General features: G+C 37.8%; 2 protein-coding genes across 10 annotated transcripts in view; both read right to left on the bottom strand.

The window, feature by feature from the left end:
- The window catches only part of abcc8 (ATP-binding cassette, sub-family C (CFTR/MRP), member 8), a 52726-nt gene extending 38927 nt beyond the window's left edge, over window positions 1-13799 (bottom strand). For 3 of the 5 annotated variants that reach the window (XM_022672124.2, XM_049474707.1, XM_022672126.2), the window contains exons 1-5: window positions 13343-13799; window positions 6456-6618; window positions 4420-4561; window positions 1558-1679; window positions 431-597 (exon numbers count right to left, since the gene is read on the bottom strand). In XM_022672124.2, coding sequence (XP_022527845.2) covers window positions 431-597; window positions 1558-1679; window positions 4420-4561; window positions 6456-6618; window positions 13343-13366 — 618 coding nt within the window. In that variant the 5' untranslated portion in view covers window positions 13367-13799. Of the gene's footprint in view, window positions 1-430; window positions 598-1557; window positions 1680-3260; window positions 3381-4419; window positions 4562-6455; window positions 6619-13342 lie in introns of those variants that run through there. The other 2 variants (XM_022672125.2, XM_049474708.1) reach the window with 2 other exon arrangements.
- A 1907-nt stretch (window positions 13800-15706) lies between these two features.
- Window positions 15707-26888, bottom strand: part of ush1c (Usher syndrome 1C) — a 29889-nt gene continuing 18707 nt past the window's right edge. For 2 of the 5 annotated variants that reach the window (XM_049474704.1, XM_049474706.1), the window contains 7 exons: window positions 22519-22560; window positions 21657-21710; window positions 21187-21286; window positions 20994-21103; window positions 18143-18198; window positions 17681-17812; window positions 15707-16024 (listed from right to left, as the gene is read on the bottom strand). In XM_049474704.1, the coding sequence (XP_049330661.1) occupies window positions 17698-17812; window positions 18143-18198; window positions 20994-21103; window positions 21187-21286; window positions 21657-21710; window positions 22519-22560 (477 nt within the window). In that variant the 3' untranslated portion in view covers window positions 15707-16024; window positions 17681-17697. Of the gene's footprint in view, window positions 16025-17680; window positions 17813-18142; window positions 18199-20993; window positions 21104-21186; window positions 21287-21656; window positions 21711-22518; window positions 22561-25419; window positions 25492-26888 lie in introns of all 5 variants that reach the window. The other 3 variants (XM_049474702.1, XM_049474703.1, XM_049474705.1) reach the window with 3 other exon arrangements.

Here is a 26888-nt window from a genome sequence, read left to right as displayed (position 1 = left end):
AAAAAACTAAGAAATATGTGAAGGTTAGGAGAAGCAAATGCAATTACCATGTTTTGCTTTAGCTGGTATTGTAATTGTAATTAATTAATTATTCTACGATTAACAGAGAATGTATAAGTGGGTCGCATCACATCTGATGAACACCTGTGGCTGTGGAGTTCATATCAATGTGTGTAAATTCAGGCCATTCACAGAACACTTGGGAGCAAGCTGAATATGTATCCTGTAAAATATTAATAATGTTATACAAACTTGTCTTTTATTTTAGTGTTCTATAAAGATTGTTTAATATTGCAATCTTGAGTTAAATTAATTTCTAAATGGACGAAAGTTTGGTCAATTCTTTTCAGTGTTAGCAAAAACACATATCATGCAACTGAACAGTTGTTTACTATCAGTAACGCCACACACAAAGAAACACAGCACTTACCCTTCCCAGTATGACATTGATCTCTACTGAGAGCAGCAGGCCATAGAGCAAGACCAGCAGGCCAGTCAGGCAGTAGCGAAGCTGTCTCAAACCGATGCCATGCTCTGTGTACTTGGCAAACTTGATGGTCTTTGTGATAAATGCCAAGACCCAGTAAATAAGCAAAGCTGAAAGCAGAATCATAAACAATAAATGTTCTAATTATTCATTTTAGTAACCAAAGTTTTAAGACAACATGAGAACATTAAGCTAATAATGTAATTAAAACTATCAATAACTACAGCAATTCCACCTCCCTCGGAGGAAATGGTTGGAAAGCAATAATGTGCTAAACAGCGGGGCAATGAGAAACTTTAGCTATTAGATTTTTCCTTGCTTTCATATCTCTGTCTTTTTTCTGCAAGTATTTTAAGAGGTCAAAGAAGGTTACATCCACCATCATGTCCTGAAGCACGTAAACCTAGACTAACTGCACATCAGTGGTAGTGGTGATAAAAAAGGTTGCAGCGAGTATGCGGACTCAAAGAGTTTACTGGTAATTTATACAGATAATAAACAGCACATTGCAATATTAATGTGGTCTTATGTTTCAGCAGGTAACAGCATATTACAGACATATTATAAAATGCCATTCACCCATGGAGTAATCACTAATCCCAAATACTGCAATGCAGTGCCTTTATATAACAATTCAACATGCCCTGATTTTTGTTAGGGATGTTTCAGATGTAGCTTTGCTCTAATGAGGATAACACTATTAGTGGCTGGGGTTACCATCTCAAGGGCCTCTGGGATTCATGGCATGGCAAAGCACTTTATCAATTTGATCTTTAAACCGCTGTTAATATGTCCTCTAATCGCATAAACCCCAAGTAATGATAGCATTAGATGTAATTATCCTATTTTATGTACAGCTGTGTGAACCATCACTGACCATATGGACAGTATGAGGCAAGCGCCAGTCTGTTTGTTGTAGTGTTGATTCCTGTCCAAATGTCACTAATGAGATCATTACAACTAAAACAACAGCATCTACACTCAGTAGTCTACTGAAATAAATACAGAGGACATACAAATTTGACAAAGCAATATGCATAATTAACATAATCAACACAACTAGTACATACTTATCAGCAGCTTGGGGAAGTTGGAAGTTTCTATGTTGTGGTAGTAGACTATAGAGGTGATGGCAGCCATGAAGGCCAGACATGATGGCATGTAGAGATGAAGATGCAGAGACTGCGTGAACCTATGAGAGACAAAGAGAGAGAGAAACTGACTTACACTCTTAACCACCTTTAGTCTTATCTGTGACAGTATAAAGTGCCATTTCTTTTACCTAAATTAAATTACTGTTAGGTCTGTCGCATCAATTAAAAACATGCATAAATGTACATGCCAGAGCTTAGCATGACTGGACTGTGCAAGAGCACAACCCAGTGCTTACCTAAGCAGAAACCACAGAGCCAGCACACAATAGAAATTATCACAGACCTACTGATTAAGGTTTCCCACGCTGGTCTGATATTTACCATTTGAGTGAAAACAGTGAACAGTGCTGCAGAGCTTTACCTTGACCAATTTAGTTCTAGTGCTTCGGGGCTGGGAGCTTTTAGAGTTTTTTAAGCCTGAAAGGATAAATCTGTCAGTGCTGATGGACTCACTAACTAGCCAGATTCCACTCACACATATCCTTAGGCTGGCTTTACACGGTAGAACTTTTTATTCTAGAAATCTATCAGGGACTAGCTACATAATACATGTTAAGCTCCCAACCAAATGGGAATAATAAAGAGCAGGTTACAGCTCAAAATCCACGGTTCACTTACCTCAGAAAAACGACCGTTTATAATTAGCTAACGCAAACTATCTAGTTAGTTAACTAGTAAGGTTAGGTAACGTTAGGTTAAATAACGCTACCTAGGTTAACTAGTTAAGTTACACTCAAGCACTAATCTAGCCCCCCAAGTAATTGAATGAAACATCAGTAGTGAGCTAGACATTTAACGTTAGTTAAAATAATTAATATAGCCTTCAAACATGCAAATAAAAAATAAACGTAGCCACCTTTCACCACCATCTATTTAGCTGGCTATCTAGCTAAATTACAAAGTTACACCAGCTACAGAGCTTCAGAGCTTCAACTGGATATCCTGAGCTAACTTACCCTACCGCTAACCAGCTAACGCTAGCTAACTAGATAGGTTAGCTTAATTAGCTGGCTAAGTTCAAAAGGCACACAAGCCAACTAGCAGGCTAACTAGGTCATTTTTTTTATAAATTTCACTGGATTATAATGAAATAATATAACTTAACATTACTTGTTCGTACAATAAGTGTGAGACCGCTAATAGAACTAGCCAGCTAGCTATAACTATGTAAGTTAGTCTCCTCGGAACTTTACCTTTATAGCTAGCCTAGGTACCTAGCTAAGAAGGTAAACTAAAGCTAGCTAGGTTAGCTAAACTAGCTAGGTTTTAATAATAGCTAACCACATTTTAGCGTAGCTAACGTTAACTATCTATCTACTTAAGTAGTTAACTCCACCAGTAGGTATGGAACGTCACATGGACATCCTCAGCTAACGTTACCCTACCCTTAACTAGCTAGCGTTAGCTACCTAGGTTAGCTTAGCTGGCTAAGTTAAAAAGACATACAAGTCAGCTAGCAGGCTAACTAGGTAAGCTTATAAAAATGTACTCTATTATAATAAAATATTATACTTCTTCGAACCAGTTACTTCGTAATTGTGAAAAATAACCACTAATAGGACAAGCCAGTTAGCTATAAATATTTAGTTTCCCCACACAGTCTATGAGTTTCCCCGTACCTTTAGCAGTTACGGCTAGTGACCACAGGCAAAGACGTTTCCTTCAGTTTTCCGTTAAGATTTGAATTTTGAATGTGAGGCACTGAGCTCACTGAGGCACTGTACTAATTCATGTTCAACAGCAAGCTACCTTTAGTATAGTCAGATAATCAGCCACAGAAAGTAGAGTTTTAGTCCAAACTGCATTCAATGCCATTTTTCCTCTGAAAGTTTTCTTTTCAAATAATGCCTATAATATCAGTGCAATCCAATAACTTTATTAAATTATTTAAGAAACATTTTTTTGCTATTTAACATTTATATTACAGTATGAATGTACTATTTTGTTGTTCTAGAATAGAAATTCCCATTGGTTAAACTAATTATAAATTATTTGTATACAAAATAATATTTTCAGTCAATTTTAAACTGTTGGTCACAAGAACATAACTAACTCACTTTTTTATTACTAGGATAATATAGTATTATAGTACTGCAAAGTCTGCTGAGTGATTCCATTCAATGTTTAATGTATACTCATTATACACAAAAAACAAGTATACACAAAAAATCATTGCATGCCACTAAAAACAGTAATTTACAAAATACCTCAGTGACAAAAACTGTGTCCTGTAAAGGAATATCAGCCAGCTCAAGCTGGTAAAGCATAGCTTCTGACCAGCATATGAAGAATATGAAGAAGCATAAAAAGTGCCCAAACTGCTTAACCATAATAGCTAACCAGCATGACAGACATGACAAAGTTGGTTGCCCAGCATTACCAAGCTGGTTGAAAACCATGAACAGCATTACCCTGCTTGTCAGACAACACGATTAGTAAGACCAAGCTGGCTGACCTTCATGACCAGCATGACCAAAATTGAATTTAACATATAGTATACAGTTTTGGTTAAAGATTGGTAAATCTGCAATGGGTATGTCTTCACCTGGATTACCAACTTTTAAACAACCTTGGTAAAGACAACAAACCATCCTGGAGACTCCTGGGATCCTTAAATTTATCCCACATGCGGTCTAAATAGTGGTCATGTGCTACCGTCCCAAAACTTTTTTTATTAAAAGTGTTATACAGTAATTATGCTCACTAGTGAAATACTTCAATGTGTCAAATGTGACTTTAATACAGAAACTTTCTTTTGTGGAACAGAGTAAAACCTACCCATCAGACACAATGCCCTCAGCAATCTCACAGACCAGCACGAAGAGGAGGATGAAGGTTAGTATCCAGCGTAAGTGGTGTCCAGGGAAATGCAGCCAGGTGCTGTGATGGATATGCACTTTGGAGCTCTGGCTGCCCCAACCTGCAAACAGATAAACAAAACCAGTCATACAATCTCTAGCTACATGATGACTAATATTCTCTTTCTCGCAGCTATAAGCTGTACAACTATAAAACTGTAGCTTTCTTTTTTGTTTCACAACTATTAAAAGTGTAGCTCTTAGTTCTGCTTCAAAAACTGCATTTTTTGTTAATGACCTGCTACTTTTTAGCATGCATGTGCCAGTCTTACACAACACCTAGAGCACAACGTCTGTCCCAGAGACACCCCAGAGAGAGAAAGCCTCTACACTCATTGAATTTCGGCTGCTGTCCAGCTTGATGATGCCTTACTCTGGAGCCAAATCCACTTTCCTGCCGATTACATTATGCTAATAGAGGAGGAGCAGTCCCTAGGTGAAGGGGTGAGTTTAATCCTAGAGAGGATGATTCACCGCCTCAAGCTCCACGCTCCTCATCCATCTGTGTATCTTTAATGCCTCTCACACTCATGTGGGCTACAACTACCAGGCTCCAAGAACCTCCTCTCTCATGTCGAAAACAGTCAGTCAGATAAATTACTTGTAAATGGGCAGCTCATAATAAATTGTTACTGAAAAGTTGGAGGTGAAGGTTACCAGCTTCCCTGAATATTTATTAAGTCATGCGAGCAATATTGATGCTTGCTGCTGTGATCAAGAGGCTAGACCACTTTTCATAATTTGACTACCCACGTGAAGCCACTCAGTGATGGCTTTAGCTCCTGTTCTCTAAATTCCACGGTTAATGTCATGTTTGTTTGCTGTATTCTCTGAATGTATTATAACTCCCTGGGTGCCTCAGTTAGGTCACATTTCTAGAAAATCATCTCACACATGCATAATTGTCTTTATTCCTATAAAAGTTTAGTAAGTCTGAATTTTGAGAAATCACAATTGGTATATAATCAATGACACAAGGGGCTCAAAAGAAAGTTTCTTAAAGGTTCTTGGATTTCCTCATGACTTGGAAATATGGTTCTAAGGAAATTCCTTCAGATAAGACAGAATTTCTTTGTTTTTTGCTGGTCTTAAAACTTGTACATCTCAGTCACAATTATAAAACAGCAAGGGGTCCATTCTTGTCAATGAGTGGCTGGTGAGGCTGCAGGTTTTCATGCTATACAAGCTGAAACACTCCTAATTCCACATGTTTAATCAGGTGGTCTCTCTGAGTTGGGTAATATTTGCTAAAGCTAACTATTTTTTCAGTATGTAGTTAAAGTGTTAAAGCTGAGTATACTTAAATGTCCAAAATATATTTAGAAATAGTAATTTTTTTGAGATTTGTTACTATAGACACTATTATCCCACAATGCAATGTGAAACAGAAAGGGAGGATCTACTCACACCTGGAACAATATTAAAAAAAACCCAGACAGCAATTCAAGTGTAGTGTCTAGGGAACCTGCAGTGGCAAACGTTGCATTACCCAACAATTCATCACTTTATTTTACCACTAAACAGGTTAGTATGTTAATCTACCTTTAATTTGTGAGCTTATCTGCCTAACTTGCAGTTATAAGAATTGTAGTAACCATTATAATATATATCCATATCCACATTATCCCTCCATTTGTAAGTAAAGAGTAGTTCCCAATTCCAGTCTTAATTATTTTAATGCTGTGCTTGCTCTAACACCACAACACCTGCCCATTATTGATCCATACATTAGCTGAGTATTTGGATTATTAGTTTCACTGTTAAACCCCCAAAATATGCAGAATAAAGTGATCAGATAAGCAAGCCTACACTGAACTGAATGTTTCTTAATTTAATGATTACATAAGCAAATACAGTAAGATTTTCTTTAATCAATGACAGCATGACTGTTACAGGCTTTCATGTGATGACGCAAAACAGCATGCCCCACGTGTGTGCTGGCACTAAGCCACTCACCAATGAAGAGGATGGGGAAGGTGATGAAGAGCAGGAAGACGTGGGGAACCACAGTGAGGGCGTCTAGGAAACATCCGTTGTTGAGCACGCCCCGGTCCACGTTGTAGGCAGCCGAGTTGTTCTCGTTGCCGCAGAAGGACAAGGACATGGTGGAGCCCGGGCTCTACAGGAGCAGTAGTGGAGGAGAAATAGGGAGAAGGGGGAGGAGGAGAGAATAAAGGAGAGAGGCTGAAAGAGAGGTCGTCAGGGCATAGCAGAGTTACATCCTTGCTGCAGGTGGAGAGAAGGAGGCAGGACGACAGAGTCAGCGGCTGCTCCAGTCCCGCTCCAGTTCCTGCTGAGGAAGCAGCTGCTGATTCCTAACTGGAGAAGCTGAGAAATGCCTGCATCGGGTTCCACTGGCACCGGAGCAGCAGCTCAAAGACATCCTTTTAATAACCTCTTCAGCTCAGTGCCAAAAAAAAGGAAGCATATCCCCTCTGGAAAAAAGACTCACTCATACACTCACATGTAGACCAGCACACATGCAGAAAAGGACAGCGGCGGCTGGGAAGACACTGCAGTATCTGTTTCTGTGGATGAGCACTCAATGCTGACCTTGTGAGAGGATGTCGATGCATATCTGTGCCTCAGAGTGCAGAGTGTGTGTGTGCATCTGTGTGGTGAGCATTCGCATGACAGGGAGAAATGGTGTGGGAGAGCTGTTGAGAGAGAGGGAGAGAGAGAGAAGATGAGAGAAAGAGAGAGAGAGAGAGAGAAGAAGAGTGGGGGAGGGAGAGAAGACATGCAGCAGCAGCTTCAGAAAGCCTTTCACACGTCATGTGGAGGTACGTGTCTGGCATCATAAATCACACACAACTGTCGATTTAAACGGAAAACCTTCAGAAAAAAAAAAAAAACGTGCTGCCAGGGTTTTCTGTAAATGAAAGCAAGTGATATATAAATCCTCCAGGATGGCTTGAGCACAAAATAGCAGTGTAAGTAGGACACACAGAATGCAGCCGAGAAGATCAAAACCAAACCACCAGCCCAAAGAGCTTTACCATAATCCAATATAAAGAGATTTGTATGCACTTATACACATGCAAATGCAAAACTAATTGTAATATGTAAAATGGTGTATTGTCTACTTTTACATTTAGCTGTTAATACTATTTTTAGTATTTTAGATCTTACAGTAACTTCAAGTCTTTCGAGTATCAACTCCATATTAAGTAACAAAATAATTGAACAATCCAAATTTTTATCCTACAGTCCTGCAGTCTACATATGGGCTGGTTACCTGATCCATCCAGAAATCAGAAACCAGGCACTCACAGCCCCCCTCTCGTCCTTTCTTTACTTCCTGTCCTGCACTCAAATACCACCCCATCACTGACGTGGGAACCTTCCCAACATGCGCACACACACTCATGCACAAGACAAGAAGCAGCATAAGGTATGTCCATAACTCATGGGTGTACATGCTTGGCTGGAAGAGGGGGTCTCAGGGTGCACTTAAACAAATACACATGCATTTGTTCAAAGAAGAATTTGGGTTCGTAAGCAATGAGAAAAAACGAGAGTTGGGATATCTTTTTTTTGTCAGAGAAAAATTAGATGTAGTTTGGACTACACAGCATTTTTAATGTAGATATTCCATAAAAAAGTAAAAAAATATATTTCTATGGTCATCATGTAACAGATACATACTGTATCTGACTACAAGACATAGACATGTTTTTTTAGCTTTCCTGTAATGTTTAATTGTGGAGAACAGGTAAATATTTCCAGTTAAAATCACCCCAGTGCATGTTTAACCATTCAAAAGTAGTGTAAATGCATAAATACCATAAATGTTGAGGGGGTGGGTGTATTTACAGATACATTTAATGAGTAATTTTCCATTTATATTTCTGTTTATTACACTAATTAATCTGAGTAGAAAAGATTTTATGCTTCAAAAATTATTAAAACATTTTAAAAATGGATCAATTTCACCCACAACCTAACTGGAGGGTTAAGATGTTTAGTCTAATCTAATCAAATCAAATCTTTTTTTTATTAAATCCTCTGTATGTACTACTGTTACTCATTTTACTAAGCACTGAGTCCCTACACACATTATATAATAAGGGGCCAACTGTGTTATCTGGGTTTTTACTGACAAAAAGTACCTCACATACCCACACACACAAAATCTATGGTACATATATGACCATGCCATAACACTGCCATTATGATGTGTATATATATATATATATATATTTTATTTTACAAAATTCCAAAAATAAATCCTTATGGTCGCTAGCTTTCCAGTTTTTACACCTTGGGAAAAAGTCTGACATTTGTACTTAGCACCTTATATACATGAGAAAAATACAAAGTGTCTCGGACTGAGAAACACAATGCCATTTCAGCCAGTCAGCAACAATAGCTGTTCATGCTTGATCACAGTACGGGGGAAGGTAAGCTACATATTGAATTACAAGCACGGTCAGAGAGAGAGATGTCTGAGTAATGGCCAAAAAGGAAAATATTTGACAGACAAAAACTGAAAAAAAAAAAAAGTTCTTAGATCAGGCAATGGCAAAGACAAAAGTAAACAATAGCGAGGGCTTTAGGCTGTGAACATTGTATGTTGAAAATGCCTTTAAAAAAGGTATGAGGATGTTAGTCTATTCCTGACTAATATGTGAGTAACGTTACTTTTCGTCCATTTTGTCCATTTTAAATTATTTTAATAGATAATAACACATGGTTTGTTTAGTAGCAGCAGTTGTATCAACAGTTTGAGAACACACAACAAGCTTCTGAGGGAGCACTGAAAGGATTGGTGTGTTTGTTTTGCTGTTGAGTTTAAACATCAACAGTTGTTCTCCAGAATTATATATGGCACCTTTAATTTAATCCTGGTTTCATCTTTCTAAAGCGTATGGGCTTACTGTATAACAGGGCAGGAGTTTAAGGAGGTTAATTTAGTCCAATATCATTTTTTAATGAAACCTCTACTGATGTAAGTTGTGAAAATTCCAAGCCTAAGTCAAACATTTATATTTTGCAATATTTCAGTGTCTGATTTGTGAATCATCTGTCTTTTTTAAACTATTTTACTAATTTAAACTAATAATTTTTTTTATACACATCTTTGTCTTAACTGAAAAATAACTGAAAAGAACCTGACACACAGAGTTTGTTATGTCTGCGTTACCAAATAAGTGACTGGAAAGCATCTGATTCAAAAGTCCCTATATATGCTCTATTGTAGCAGTATGTATCAAAAGGCAGTGTAGTAAAGTCATTTCATAATATTTAAAGAGATATGGTTAGACATGATGCAAAATCATTTTAAACAAAGGCTATAAATAGAACATAAACTGCAACTCACCTATAATCCCTGAACACATGATTTCCTCCAGTAGGAGTGACTCAGTAGGGGAAGCTGTATGCAGTGGCCTACTTTGTTATTTTGCTCTGAAGTCTCAGTTATGACAGGTGCACCCACATAACCAGTGCAGTAACTGAATAATTACATACAGCCATAAGTATTTGGACAATAACAAATTCCACTAAAGTTGCCTCTGTAAACTACAACAATAGATTTGCAATCAATTACGGCTATGTTATATCACCCTTTTATGTTCACCTGCTATGAATTATTTGGACAAACTTACATACTAACAATATATAACACAAGTCAAGTCAAGCAGATTTAAGTATTTATGAGGATTTAAAATTGAAATGTGTACAATTTTAAATGCTTAAAATAATATAAGTTAGTCGGTTACTGTTATTGCTCTTTTGGGTTGCTATCTTGGTATGTATTGGGTCATTATCCTTTTGTACAATAAAATGCCACCCAGTCAGATTTGCAACATTTGAGGAATCTGCCCTATTAGCGTTAATTTTATTTATAAACACCAGTGACCCAGTTCTTTTTAGCCATCAATGTCATTGTAGCCTAATGTCATTACTAAACACTACCTCCACCATGTTTGGCAGTTGAGGTGAATGTTACTTAATTTTGGTTTATTCTTAAAAAAATCTAAAAATGTTAAATCAATGGTAATATGACCTTTTATGATGTTAATTCTATGTATTCATGAAGACATTTCTTAAATGTAGTATATATTTTCTTCAGTTGTCTTCTATAGTATTTTAATAGTTTTTTTTTATATATATTCTATGGAAGAATGCACCAAATTGGCATCTCCTAAAGTTTTTGTTTGTTTGTTATTTTATTCAGTCTAAAGGTCAACACCTGTGAAGCAGTATCTGTGTGAACCTACCTGAGGTTTCAGGTATTTAATGGGATCGAAGTTAACATGCCTGTGAACCAAAATTCATTAAGGATGTAGTAATTAGTATGGTATCAGAAGCATTTTCATGATTGAAAGTATTCTGCTAACAACTTGATCTTGCTCCTTAAGAGTGGTCCTTAAATTTGATTTTGATAAACCTAATGCTTTGGCTAATGCTTAGATTTATTTATATTCTATTGATGACCTTCTTTACTGGTATTTACACTCATTTGGTCCTCATGTTTAGAGAAAACTACATGACACGAAAGGCAAATGTCAGTGCCTGACCTTTTACTAGCTCTCTTGAGAATAAACTAACGAGGCAATTACAAACAACATGCCAAGGAAACTCACCAGTCAAAGGTCCTATACTCCATGCTCACCTCACGAATGCGTTCTTCCATAGCTACTGTTGTAAATTTAGCAAGCTTTGTAAAAAGCATTCTGTAAAAAAATCCCATTCAGACTAACAAGGAACTGCTGCCTAATGCTGAGTTTCCAGGTTAGAACACTGTGTGACTGAGCTGGACTTTACTGTTGGACACTGTAAAAAGTGTTACTAGGTCACAGTGAACTACTCCAATAATAGCTCTACATATAACTTATTAAATCTAGTTCCAAAATAATAAAACTAAAGATGTCTTCACCAGCTGGACACTGTTTGCTCTGCTTACTCACCACCACTTAAATAATAGCTGCTGTGTGGGGGTCCTGCGGGGTCTTTGTGTTACTAACTTGCCTCATTTTAAACACACAAATTCAATGTGCCATTTTTTCAAGACAGACACTGCCTAATTTTCTATTATTCTAATATCTCAGCTTTATATCCTACCATTGTGGCCTTTCACACATAAAATAAATTAATACCACCCACAAATGTCGCTATTTTGCACAATAAAACATTTGTTAGACCTTAAAAATCTCTTTACTCAGTAATGAAACAAGATAACTTTTTTCTGCATATTGGGGTTGTTCAACATAGTTACAACATAGTCAATAAAGACAGTATTTTATAAACTACATATTCAAATGTTTGTGAACATCCCTTCTAATGAGTGCATTTAGTTACTTTAGGTTACACCCATTGCTGACAGATGTGTGCAAATGCACACAAACACAGCATGTCTAGTCTCTGTAGAGAACTACTGCCAAAAGAATAGGACTCTGTGGAACAGATAAACATAAACCTGTTGAGACCATGCATAGTGGGGTCAGTAGGTTCAGCCATGGACTAGAGGGGTAAAAGGCCTGCTCCCCAGAATTGAGCTGTCAGGCTCTACAATTAAACTGTGTGGATCTTCAACGCTCCAAATTAAGCAGAAAGCATTTTCTAGACAGTAGTCATGGTTACTCACATAAAGGCAGGAGAATTTTAATAGTCTCAAATAAAAAATAAATAAGCAGGTGTTACATTTGTTTGTCCATACAGTGTATCAGCTTATAGTATTTCACAAAAGTGCGTGTACCTCACACATTTTTGTAAACATTTTATAATATGTCCGCATGACACATACAATGTAAAATAGTCAGTGTACAACAGTGTTGACGTGCTTTTAAAACAACTCAACACACGTGTTCACATTGAATACATTACATTGTATCAAAGTGTCAAATCTTCAGTGTTTTGTTCCATGAAAAGATATTTACAAAAATGTAAAGGGTGTACTGACTTTTTGTGAGATACTGTATACTCCACTTTTAACAGTGTAGAGTTGCGCATTTGCCTGAATGGATTAGGCTGAATTTTTGTCATTGTTCTTTCTAAGCATCCTTGCAACAGTTGCTAAAAAAAGAACACATCTGTGCCGAGAGCATAGATAGATCAGTCTCTCTCTCTCACACACACACACACACACAGAAAAATGGCTTGCACAACCAAAACATTAACCACATCAAAGCATCATCTGTCTTTGCATCATGTCACAGCCCTAAATCAGCCAGCGTAGACAGCGATGATCCCCCAAGTGTCCCTGTGTGAGGCGAACAAGGTCCTCTATGGGGGTCCCAGCTGAAGCACTACTAAACAGCAGAGGGAACTGGAGGTCAGGGTTGAAGGCTGACCATGCATCATTAATAAACATTGAGAGTTGAGAGCAGCTGGAGCATCCTTGAGCTGTGACAGTGCCTCTTATTCTTCTTATTCTTTCTACTCTGTCTTGTCTGAGTAGACTAGAAAGTCATGTCAATTTCACACAGAACTGTGTGTTGTAATGAAGTGTGGTCAAAGGGGTCAGGGCTGTCTGGGGCTGGGGCTGAGTTTGGGCTGGAGTTGGGGCTGTTCAGGTGTTTATTGATTAGGTAGCTACAGGTATATGTGTGCCCTCAGTTGTAGTAGTAGTGCTGTGAGTCCAGTCCTGTTACCGTCAGTTTTAAACAGTTGGATGCAGCATGGATTCAGGATTGAGATCAAAGCATAGGTTTAACTAAAATAAATAAATCCTTTGAACAGTAAAAAACAACAACAATAGCATCCATTATAAATAATGTAATCCACATGCCTTATTATGAGCAGCCTACGTGGTTCATAACTCCATGATAAATGGCGCCACCATTGTTTACTACTGTTCTACAATTGTTTAAACACGAACAGGTCAACAGCGTGCTTACCGGTCTGTAGCGTGGAACCATCATCTTTACCCCAAACGAATCCAGCTTTATTCCAGTGTGCGGATCTCAGGTGAGGAGAGAATCAGTGGAGCCCAGGCGGCTGTGGAGAAGAACCTCCAGCGCGGAGCTGCTGCGCCTCTCAGAGCGCCTCGCTGATCTACATGCTTTTAGCCCGATGCCACTGATGAACTGCTGCTGCTGGTGGTGGTGGATGTGGTGGCGGACACACAGTACCAGGAAACGAACCCAGACAGGCAGGCAGGCCGTCACTTGTGGCACTGGATCGCGGTCACGGTCCGCTCTGTGTGGAGCTATCCATGGTGCTGAAGCGAGGTGCGCTCAGATCCTCCCAGAAATGGGCCAGGTAGAGGCGGAGAGGCTGGAGCGCTCAGTAAGCCAGCAGCCATTCGGATGTCACGTACACATGTAGGCTAGGGTGGCAGTGCGCTGTGTGGAGCCAACCACATATGAAACTGAACCACACGTCAATTGCTGATCATTGCCTACAGTTACACAACAGTGTGATCACAGTGAGTGACTCATTTGACGAGGTGAGGGCAATTGGTCAGATTGTCAATTTTCTTTAACACATTTGTAAAGATTTTGTGAATATACAATATAAATAAATATAATTCCTTAGCAAGTGCATATATCATTGTTTCCCATCATTAATGCCTTTAAAGAAACATTTATTCCATTTGCCCACAACAACGCCTATAATACTTTAAGACACAAAGTGAGAATCAGCTCTCTAAAAGGACAAAGACAAGCCAGACTCTCTCTCACAAACAACAAAAAAAACCCCTCTGCCCTCTGAATGTCAGCAGCTGAGCCCAATACCGTGCTGTGCTGCCACTGCCCTCTACAGTTAATGAATGGAAAAGCATGCGTGGAACAAATAGAGCAGCACAGAGGTCAGTTATTTATTAACTCAACTGATCTTAGAAAGTCTCTTCCGGTATCATTAATACAATCGATTAGGCATGACTCACAGAAAGTGCATGAACAATCAGACAGCTGCAAGTTAAACACAGACAGAACCTTTGTTTATTTATTTTTATTGACTGTACCAACTGGCTGTGCTTACTAGTCTGGTTTAAGTGTGTATTCCTGACAAGCAGTTCAAATTCTTTCAGATGCAAATGCAGTAAATCTGTCTGTAGGTGTGCCATTATAGATTTTGTGTGCTGTATATACATTTAACACCCCTTTTTTCGTAAAATAATTTTTTCGTAAAAAAATCCTTTTTGTGATATTTTCTACATTGTACATTAGATTAATTTTAAGGACATTAAAAAAGAACAAGTTGGTGATGCAGACTATAGGGTGGGTTAGGTGCTTGCAGGGAGCTCCCAACATAATCAGCTCATGGGCGTGGTAGTGGGGGGAAAAGTGGACTTGACTACCTAGGGCCCGAGGAGGGAGAGGGGCCCATGAAAATCCAGATTTTTTTTTTTGCTCACGTTCCTTGTGTACTGGCATGGATAGGGGCCCACTGACCTTATACAGGGCCCAGAATTTGCTGCTATGCCCCTAAATCATATGGTATTGTTGGGGTGTGTGTTTGCTTGCACTTCTTCCGTTTAGTTGTAGTGGTTCCACTGGTGGAACATTATGCACCTTCCTGGTCTTAATGTAGCTTTAAGAGAGAACCACAGCTTGATATGATTATCCCTGTGTCTCTCCCCTCTTAAATACTATCACCAAATAGGGCCATGGTCTGGACTTGTTTTTCCACTCCTTGTGACATTATACACTATAAATTAACACATATGGAAATATGTAATAAAAAGCGTTAAACAAACCTGAATTAGTAAACCAAAAGAATTTTGCTTACATGACAGGTTAGCACAGTCTCACTCACCAGGAATAAATAGGTCGTTGATTCTGGACGTCACACACTTTGCCTATTATACAATTCCAGGGGAACCTCACACACCACCATTATTATTATTACAGACTTTATAATTGGCTTTTAATTCTTGTCTTTTTACAGTTCACATATTTCACAGTTTTGCACAAACAAATATCTGTCTGTTAGGGTCAGCGCAGAATTTAGCCTTTTCCAAACTTTTTGTTAAATTTCCACTTTCCTGTGCCTATGTGAAACTGTCAAATGCAATGAGTAAAAATAAAACTTAAAAATAAACACTAAATTGTATTTAATGTACTTTTTTAAGCCATTTTAAGACATAATCTGTGGATGCATTGATTACATATGTTTTCTGTATAGTTTGGATGTCTGAAAATAAAATAAAAACACAATGAATAAGAAGGTGTTTTCAAAAACATATTCACAGTTAGAGAAAACCTCTTTAGAATGTCAGCTTTACAAATGTAAGAATGAAACACCTTCACTTTCAATATCAGTCTGTGGAAAAAATTTATTCCAAGTAATTTTAATGCATTTATTTTGGTCCATTCATTTCTACTGTATCACACACTGTAATCCATAACTGCCACATCCACATTCTCTTGAAAAGTGATCATGACAATATACAATGTATAAATGTAGTATGTGTGACCATTTTTCTGTGAACATGTGATCTATCTTTACAAACTGAACATTTTTACACATATTTTATTAAAACTACTTAACAAAAACAGACACAGGAATGTTGCTTGAATATTTCTGGTCCTCATGTTTCCACAGGCTGAGAGAACGGGACTTAGAAGAAGGTCCTGCAAGAAATGAGACGGTTAAGAATAATGTTAAATGCTCAGGGGATTTTCACTCAGTCTCACACCTTCACACAAAGAGAGAGACACAGAGGGATTATAGTAGAATGGGGGTAGAAACACATCTATTGCACAGCATGTTGCTAGATAGTATTATTTCCTCTCAAGTACCATACAAAACACCTTTGTTTTTAAAAGTGTTAGACACAGTGTTACAGGACCCATATGCTACATTTCTCTTATCTTTTATTTTCCTCTGCACTTATAATATTTAGATGGGATCATATACCAACAGTCATTTTTACATGACAATTATCAAGCCTCTGTTAATACCTGACAATTAACCAGGGTGTTTTTATTACTGCAGATGTAAGACTGACTTTAGTAAACTAACTTTGTTTTGATTGGCTGCCAAAGCTAAAAGAGACTAAAAAACTTATTTTACGGCTGTAGACTAAATACGTAGATATATGAAAATGTGTTTTGTGAATTACATACAAATCTTAGGTTCCCTATGTGGACTGTATGAACTGTGGCGTAAATAGTCTGATTTAAACCTTTAACAATGTCAATGCATCACATAAAACTTTTTTACTTTTTTGTTCACTCTAAGGATTACTAATCCACAATACATGCAAAGCAGTGCAAACTAGTTGTTCCTAAGTTATAACAGCAGGGGAAAATACCAGGAATATGTGTTCGTTCCACAGAGTTCAAGAGGCTGACAAAACCTCTGATTTCATTTTTCCTGATTTTGGACTTTTTAGTTACACATCGATTTTTTTCTCCATCCACAACACATCCAGGCACAGGACATATCTACAGAGACCACAGTTGCATTGAACACAAGATTTGATATATACATATGGGCCCTTTTAATAAGTTAATGCACTTTATTTCTTTATTTATTATATCTCTTTACCCTAATCAATCATTGCACAGCACATGATGAATAGTTTTGTTTGCTGATGACAGTCATAGCAACATGCTGTAGCAGGGTCTGAGATCACACCATCAAAATCAATATCTGTCTGTATGAGTCATGACATGTAACAGTCCCTTTAAACAACATCAATCAGAGTGACTGCCAAAGGTTCTGTCTCGGGATGCCTGAGTATGCAGTTCAGCAATGTGCAGATTACATAAAATATATTTCAATACTATTGAGTAATTATTTAAAATATGTTTTTTTATGACATTTCTCAAAACATGTTTCACAGTATTTCTCATACGGACTACTGCTGATGGAGAACTAGTACTAGGGCGACTCATGGGTATTGATATTAACTTGCTCAGTATTGATATGAGAGAAAGCTGAGAAATCAATTCAAATATTTAATGGATTTGGTGACAAATGCATGTCTCTAAAAAATCTAATTAAGCAGGCATTTTTTTATTCCCATTCACCAATGTGTTTTTAATATCTTGCAAGGCATGTCACAACTTGCAGCAGTACCATCCCAATATTAGTATTCAGGTCATGTAGCCCCAAAACAGACCATGAAATCTTGTTTCATCTTGTTAAAAATAACCTGGATGGAACAAGTGGACTTTCAAATGAGAGTGAGAGAGAGAAATAGAGAGGGAGAGACCATCACATGTACATGAGACATACACTCAGTCTAGTTTGTATGGGGGTCAGAGGTTTAAAGGGGTTACCCAGGGTAGATAGTTGATCAGGGGGTGGGGCCAGGGGCTTTCACCTGGAGCACATAGCCATGCCTGTACAATGAGGCACTGCCCTGGAAAACCTTTCTGTTTGCAGTGGGACTGACTGATGCTGCTTTAGGGCTGGACATGTAGCGCACAGGACAGGCACACATTCAGCACAGACACATACACTCTAAAGGCCTGTTCCTTTTACATCACATATCAATAAAGCCATCAATATGCATACACAATAAGTTCAATACAAAATCAATAGAGTATATAACAAAAAAACTAAAGGCTAGATCAAGTAAAAGCACATGAGGACTTAAATTAGCTCAATGAAAATGGATCACTTAGTCACTTAATCTTCATTGAGCAAATTTAGGCGTTGGATAATTTGTTAATAAACTAAATTTAACTGAAGAAAAAACAAGAAAAACATAAATAATTAAAATTAAATAGTGTACATACACCTCATCTTCATATTCTTTTGGCGGAGACACAGCTATGACCAGATCGATCCAATCCTGTAGACACACACACAGACACACACACACACACACACACAGAGAAACACATACAAACACATTTAACACCAGTCAGTCAGATAAATACAATTACCTCACACACCACATCTCATTTATTCTCTACTCAGCTCCTAATCTTGTGTTAATAAACACTTCAACCCTTCTCATTACTCCCGCTGCCCAAAGCTCTCATGTCAAAGTGCACATAATGAAAAGCAATATAACAATGACCAACCATTTCTGTCAAATCAGATTACAGTGTGAAGATATTATCATCCATTGAGTTTGAGATAAATAACTGTTCACAAAAACACTCTCTAACCCCTTATAAAAAAAAGAAAGGCAATCTGTCAGGGGTATTGATTTCCTCTTCCCTCAGCCTGGTTAGATCAATTTCAATTGTGGCCCACACACACAGATCAGAAAAGATCAAACTCACAGGAAAACAAAACTTGATCCACCTAAATTCAGCAACAACTTAACTATAATCACCCTGGTAAGAACAGCATACCGTATTTTTCGGACTATAAGGCGCACCGTATTATAAGGCGCACGATGAGTGAACGGTCTATTTTTAGTGTTAGTCCATACACAAGGCGCACTGGATTATAAGGCGCACTAAATGTCTCTTAAGCATGTCTCTTAACTGGAGCCATTTCACGGTCCTTACACACACACCGTAAGACTATGTTGAAGCACAGTTAGTATTACTCCGCTACGCTCCTGACAACGGTAGCCGTAACGCTCCGACAGACCATAATATTACTATGTTGAAGCACAGCAAGTACCGTATTACTCCGCGACGCTCCTGACAACGGTAGTCGTAACACTCCGACAGACCATAATATTACTATGTTGAAGCACAGCAAGTACCGTATTACTCCGCGACGCTCCTGACAACGGTAGCCGCAACGCTCCGACAGACCATAATATTATGTTGAAGCACAGCAAGTACGTATTACTCCGCGACGCTCCTGACAACGGTAGCCGCAAAGCTCCGACAGACCATAATATTATGTTGAAGCACAGCAAGTACGTATTACTCCGCGACGCTCCTGACAACGGTAGCCGCAACGCTCCGACAAACCATAATATTATGTTGAAGCACAGCAAGTACCGCATTACTCCGCGAGGCTTCTGACTATAATAGCGTGTTGTGCCGAATTCGGTGAATAAAACGGTTTTGAAACAGAGATAAAGATTGGATAAGTTTCATTTCTGGATGAAGTGATTTCCAGCGCTGTTTGGATTACTGTGGATTACAGGAGACTGGATTGATGGATTCTCTTTAGTCTGGATGCGTTTTGAAGGTAGGACCTGTGGCTGAGCGCGGGTGTGTGTTCGGGGGGTGGCGGCAGTGACCGGAGGTTACCCCAGGACAAAAGGAGAGCCTTTTATTACTGGAAACATGCGCTCTGACGCAGCTTTAATTCATGAAACATACATCCTACAGTAAAAGCACAGTTCTGGAATTCGGAGAGCCAGACGGTTCGAATGGTGTATGACATGACCGCATTCGATGAAATATGGACGAACGATAAACGCAAATATGAGAGTTATGAATTATTAAAATCATAACCAAGGCATATTTCGCCCTAAATGTTTATTTTCTGAAAGGATATTCCGCTAAATAGCTCAAAAGCAGAGATTCTAAGCTTTAAAATGGTATATTGGATGTCTATATTGAACCTGTAACTGTTCATAACTATTCAGAAACACAGCCAGTTATGAAATATTAAATATTTCTGGCCCGCCGGTGGGCCAGCGCGTGTTAAGAGGTTAACTTTACTTAGAAGTGGGCGCTAAAAAGAAACAGTTTGTGCTATTACCCCAGAACGGGTGGAAAGGAAAGTTTACCGGCACCTTGTTCTGGCCACGGAGCTACAGTGGAAACTAGCTACCCTGAGCCACAGCCGAGAGGCAGTACGGCAGTCAAAGGTAACCGCGCGCTAGCCCAAGAGGGGGATCTTTTTCTGCCGTGGGTGAGGAATTCTGCACAACAGAGCGCCGTGTACCACATAAAATCGAGGTCAGTAAACACAAGCAAAATCCATACACAAGGCGCACTGCATTATAAGGCGCAATGACGATTTTTGGGAAAAAATAAGTATTTTAAGTGCACCTTATAGCCCGAAAAATACGGTACTCATATCTAGTCAGATTTAGCAGAAGTACAGATTCTAATTTCTAATACCACTATAATTGCAGCCCCATTACAAAAACAAAATGGAAAAAAAAGTTTTAACAATTTTTTGTCATTTCTAAAACACAAAACAAACAAAAACAAGATGTAGATGACAAATAAATACACAATGTAAATCAAACTACATATGAATGTAACTGAATATGAAAAGTTTTATTCCAAAAAGACACACACATATAACACACAAACAAAAATTAAATTATGTGAGAATAGCTATTTTTGCTATCATGCTTCCCCTACAGCTGGGAAGTGTAAATAATTTACACCACCCCCGATTCACCCCATATATGAATTAAAATTGGATTTAACTGTATTATTGATCCCACATCTGGGAAATTTACTAGTTACAGCAGCACAAAAAAGGCATTTTGAAAAAGAAATGTAAATTGTGCCCAATAAACAACAAGTACTAGTATATAAAAAATACATAAACAAACGAGAAGAAGATTGTCTTGTAGCATTATGCAATCCTTGCAAGATGACATGAGCAGCTTTACCCAAAGTTTGATGCCTCTATCAGCAATGATGTACTGATTTGAGACATATTAACTACAGGTTTAGTATCTGCAGGACTTTATATACATTCTCTTACCCCTCCACTGTTGTAGGCTCGGGCTAAAGAGTTCTGCCCTTCAGTCAAGGTCACATCTGTCAGAATCTTTCCATTGACCGCCATGATCTCATCCCCTGGTACCACCCCACCTGAGATAAAGAGAGAGTTCTAGATCAGATGTTTTGTTAGACAATTGAAACATATTGCACTATAGTTAGTTTAATTATCTCACCATGCCTGTCAGCCGAGCCTCCCTCATAAACAGCTGAAACTACAAGCTTTCCCAGTGGAGAGTCAACTCCGCCTTCTACAGCCAGGTCCAGATTCCCAACCTGTAGAAAACATAGATGATTATTCAAAATGATCCAATGAATTTTAAGACTATACTACAAAGGAAAAACTGTAACACCTGTAGTTTTCTGAGATTTATATGGCAACACCAGTCAATACATGTTTAATGCATGGCCTCCTTCTTACTCTTCACAATGGTGATTACAGTGCGGTTTTCTTATAACAGGGCTTCTGCTAAGAAGGCTTTAAAATGGCTAAATTCAATAAACAAGTGTAGCACTAATCCTAAGCAAGTGTGTGGATAAGGAGATAGTTAAGCTCCAAAAGGGTCCAGTAGTGTCATTTAAAAGGCTAACTCCTTTAAACAAGTGTAGCAGTAATCCTAAGCAAGTGTGTGATGAGGATGGTTACCTTCTTAATTCTCAGCAGCCGCACATCTTTCCCAACTATCTGGTCAGGGGTGAACTGGTAACAGAGGTAAACAAGTGCTGAACATTGACAATGCATTAATACCTAAACAGTTGCGAGAGCGGCTCAATGGAATATTGGCTATGTGCCACAAAGACAGACTGTGGAGCTACAGGAGTCAGATGTACTTACAGAAATAGCTGGGCATAAGCTTATAGCTAGAGAACAGTGCAACAAAATACTGTAGTTATGTGATAATTGCACATTTAAGACAGTGTTTAGCAGGGAGTGCTAGCAATATGATTATATATTTATTGTCTATTTTCAAAAATAAAGGCTTTATTTGGTTCATTTTGGTTCGGAATAACCATGCTTGTAATAGAGATGTGAATAAAGGTGAAAGAAATTCTAATTGACTGATAACCTTTACATTAAAGGATTCATTAGACATTTAAAAGGTTCTTTTTAAAAGTACATTACAGATATGAGGCTATCAATTATAAATGCGACTCTTAATTCTAACCATTATCAGTCCTCCAAAGCATATGGATCTGATATGAGTATGCTTAACATTTCAGAGGAGCTAAAGTGGATCTGATAGTGAACAGCCTCATGAAAGAGCCCTAATTGGCTCAAAACTGCCAAAATGACTGGCTTGTGTTCAGCATTATCCTCGCTGCTTCCAAAGTCCTTCCAATGACAGAGCTGTTAACATGAAAGACGAAATATTTATTTATATATTTCTCTCATGCTGGCTTTGAAAAGCTCCAAAGCGGTCCAGTAGTGTCATCTGGATCTAAAGGCCTAAGGCCATACTTTTAACATTCCATACAGCCACATGGAGTGCACTACAGAAATACAGTACCATGGAGTACGGGTCAAAGTCATCCACGTATTTCTGGAATCCCTGTACAAACAAAGAGAAGAGAGGAAACAGTGAGATATGTGATACAACCCTTTCTCAGCCAGAAACACACAGACTAGTCTGTAATGATTTTCCCCGGGGAATATATACACAACAAATCAGCCTCCCACTCGATCACTATTTACCATCAGCTCAGTCCAATACCCCAGTCCAATTCTCAATACAATCAAACACATTTCATTACTTTAAATCAATGTTGTTACAATTTTTATTTGAGATTTGAACATCATAGTAAATCATAGTAATTTAAAGATGCATTAACTTTGACAACCCCTTGTGTAATTCAAGCACACTGTACTGCACAGTACTGTACAAATGTTTAAGCACATTATTTAAAGCCATTTTTCTCAGAAATAAGAGTGTTTTGCCCAAGTGTTTTCCAATTCCCAGCATGCACTCACACTGGACTTCTCTAATCAAGTGGCGCTACGGCGTTCCCGCTCCCCCAGTTACTAATGGGTTCCACCTGTCCTTTCTAGTATAAATACCCCTCAATTTGCTAAAGTATTGCCAAGTATTGAATCTAGTTATCTAGTTCTTTTACAGCGCATTTCCTTTGTTTATTGCATTTTGTCACCGTCTTGTTATTGTTTGCCTTGCCCTCTCTACTGTTAATTCCGTTGCTGACCATTTTTGTAATTGTGACTACTCTTTAGCCTTAGCCCTTTCTTTGCCGGATTTACAGTGTATGCCCCTGATTTTACCTAACAATGTTTTGGTATGTTTTTATATTTGCTGCCATATTGTTATTGACCCATAATGTAGTGGAAATCAGCACTGGAGATACTGACAGCTAGATAATTATTTAAGGGAAAACACATATAACAAATATCAAACATCCAAATCTAATTCAACTGACAAGATTTTGAATTGGGTACAGCTCTGATGAACAGAGTAATGTAAATATACTAATTTGTGAAATTTAATTTAGTTGTATTTATTCTATTACTCGATTGATACAGAGAAAATAAACCATTTACTCTATTGTTTTGCACAGGTGCTTAAAACCTTCACACAGTACTGTTTATATGACAATGTTAACAAAACACAAGAAAATAAGTAATGATGAGGAAGAGCACAGTAATCACTCTATGCCAACTGTAAATAAACTTAATGGTTTGTGCTTCAAGGCCTTGGTGACTTGATCTGATCATCTGATTAAGGCCTTTGATGCATGTGCCAAAACAGTGTGTTTTTAATGAAGCAGTATATTTGTGACATACAGTGAGTGCTGCATCATTCCTTATAAAGAAATTATAACGATTGTTTTAATAACAAAATAACTGGAGAACAAACACTCTCACATTCAGAAACAGAGACAGACTGAGGTTTCTATCCATATTTAAATTGAGGACATGAGGCTAAGGCTATTTATTTGGTTGGATCACTGGCAGCTCTGTGGTGGATGAAGTCAAGCAGAGGAAACAAGGGCTGGCCTTTCTTGATGTTTGGCATGAATAGGTAGTGACAAATGTACACAGACATTAAAACAGCATCAAACAAAGAATGCCATGCTGCAATCTGCTTCATTTAGGTGTTGCCATAGTGAAGGATTATACAGCTGTTTTGTCACAGTCACACACACACACACACACACACATACACAGTCCTTTAAGTGTGGTTTGAATGAGGTAGCTGCCATTGATTCTGCATGAATACAGCTGAGCTGATACTACAGTACTGCTCCTTCTCTTTCTCAGATTCACACATGTAGACAGAACTGACCTTGTTAAATTAAATATACTCAAGTAAAACAAGATAGATAATTGTTTCATTAAGTGCTCTATTAAGTGTTATTAGATGCTATTTAGGTGAATTAAGGACATACAAGTGGATGTATTTTTGGAAATTATGAGAAAATAGATTGTACTGTATATCTGAATTGTACTGAATTGTACTGAATATCTTCACAACTAAGAGAGTGACTATTTTCTGGCACAAAGACACATTGCTTTCTAATAGCTTTATAATGAACACTGGCAAGCACTGTTAGCAGGCCTTTAAATATAATTTAAAAAAGGACAGATAATGGGCCAGAAAATGCTTCCAGCTCTGTAATTTATCAGCTGCTTTAAAGCTTTAAAGTGCTGAGTCAATCTGGAGGTCAAACTGTGCAAATGCCACACGCCCGGCCGTCACTATGGACGACAAACTATCAACACTAGAGAAGCAGCAGGGTTTATCTAGAGTTATCTAGAGAAAAACAAAAGGTGTTGTGGTAGGAGTCAGTGGTAACCAAGAGTTTTTCTGAAGATCTACCTTTCTGCAATCTCCAACTGATCTGAACCATCTCACTGTCAGGCTTTGCCCCTATGTCTATTTTGTCTGTGGTTTTTATCTCTTTGTGTTGGTGTGTCTGTTATTCACAGTCCACATGTACATACACTGTGTCTCAATTTTACTATACACTAATTCTGTCAAAGAGACTATATAAAGATTAGTATATAGTATATACTATACTGTAAATGAACCTTTATTTAGTCATTTTAACAGGTTAAATTCTTCAGCTGCAGTTGCCTCTGCACTTGCATAAATATTCTAGTGCTATACGTGAGTATATATTGTACTCTATATAGTTCACTTTATTTTGAGGTATATTTAATTTTCACAAATATTGACTAAATGAAAATCAGGGCTAAAATAGTGTAGTGAATCTGTGAAATCTTGTTAATGTCATCAGAAGTCAAAAAACACCCTTCAGGAATACCATATCATGGAAGATGGAAATAGGTGAGTAAGAACTCTACAACACATGCAGCTCTATAAGTACATCCCCCCAGGAACCAAAGATAGAACAGCACACAGAAGATACTCAGAGGAACAAACAAAGGAAGATATTACTCTGGTTACTTGTTTCTTGTTGGATTTAAAGGACGTATTGTACACCACCATCCGTTTCAGCATCTGTGGCGACTGCGACATGGAATGAAATGATGATTAGTCTTAGAAAACACAAACCTTACTACGTCAACACACACACACACACACACCCAAAGAGGACTACCTCACTTTCCCTCTTTACATTATATCCCAGTGGGACATTCTTGCAATTAAGCGGCATCCAAGTGGCACAAACACACAGGCTGCCTTAGTGCTCTTTAAATAAATGTGGCGTGGGAATTGGAGGACAGGAAGAAAATACACCTGCCTCCAATCGTTTTCTTCCATGTTATATTAGATCTAAGATATTGGGCTGGTATGGACTAGCCAGGGAGGTCCTTGCTTAACATTTATTGAGGATGTGATATGCTTTAATAATAAAGATATCAAACTAAGGCCTCTGGAGGTGATACCCCCACTAGAACATTCTAAAAAAATATTTTACATCTTTTTCATTGTTATTTATACACATGATACTCAAAACAAATGTAAGCAGTGGCTGAGCCAGACAGGATAATTACATTATTGATTTATTGTACAATTTGCTAGTTTGGAACATGCCACCAGCTTGTGCTTAGTCTTTGCAACTATCAGCCATCCTAAATATTCATAAACATGTGAACGAATTTGAGTAAATGTTTAGGAATACAAGGGGCATGTTCCTCTGTTACAACACTGATATTTTCATAACAACACTACAGTTCTGGAAAAAATTAGACCACTTAAAAATGATAAGTTTCTTTAATTTGACCAAATTGAAAACCTCTGTAATATAATCAAGAGGAAGATGGATGATCACAATGAATCACATTAAACCTGAACTGTTTGAATTTTTGTGCCAGGAGTGGCATAAAGTTACCCAAAAGCAGTGTGTAAGACTGGTGGAGGAGAACATGCCAAGATGCATGAAAACTGATTAAAAACCAGAGTTATTTTAACAAATATTGATTTCTGATCTCTTAAAACTTTATGAATATGAACTTGTTTACTTTGCATTATTTGAGGTTTGAAATGTTTTTGTTATTTCAGCCATTTCTCATTTTCTGCAAATAAATGCTCTAAGTGTTTATTTTGGAATTTGGGAGAAATGTTAGAATAAAACAACAATGTCAATTGTACTCAAACATATACCTATAAACAGCAAAGTTAAGGAAACTGATTCAGAAACTGAAGTGGTCTCTTAATTTTTTCCAGAGCTGTATATGAACATAAACACCTCAATAATACTCCTTGTGTTTACTAGAGCTCCTAACCATGACTGAGCTAATATGCTGGGTTTTTTTTAAACAATGTTTTTATTTTATTTGTGGATATTTTTATTAGTTTAAGATATTTAGACGTTTTATACTTCCAGCAGTGGCAAGATATTGCAGATACGATTCTCCAACTCTACCTTAAGGCAATGTTGGAGTCAGATAGATAGAGAAGTA

This window comes from Astyanax mexicanus, chromosome 2 (genome assembly GCF_023375975.1).
Source record: "Astyanax mexicanus isolate ESR-SI-001 chromosome 2, AstMex3_surface, whole genome shotgun sequence".
Lineage (NCBI taxonomy): Eukaryota > Metazoa > Chordata > Actinopteri > Characiformes > Acestrorhamphidae > Astyanax > Astyanax mexicanus.
This window is presented reverse-complemented; position numbering and strand designations above follow the sequence as displayed.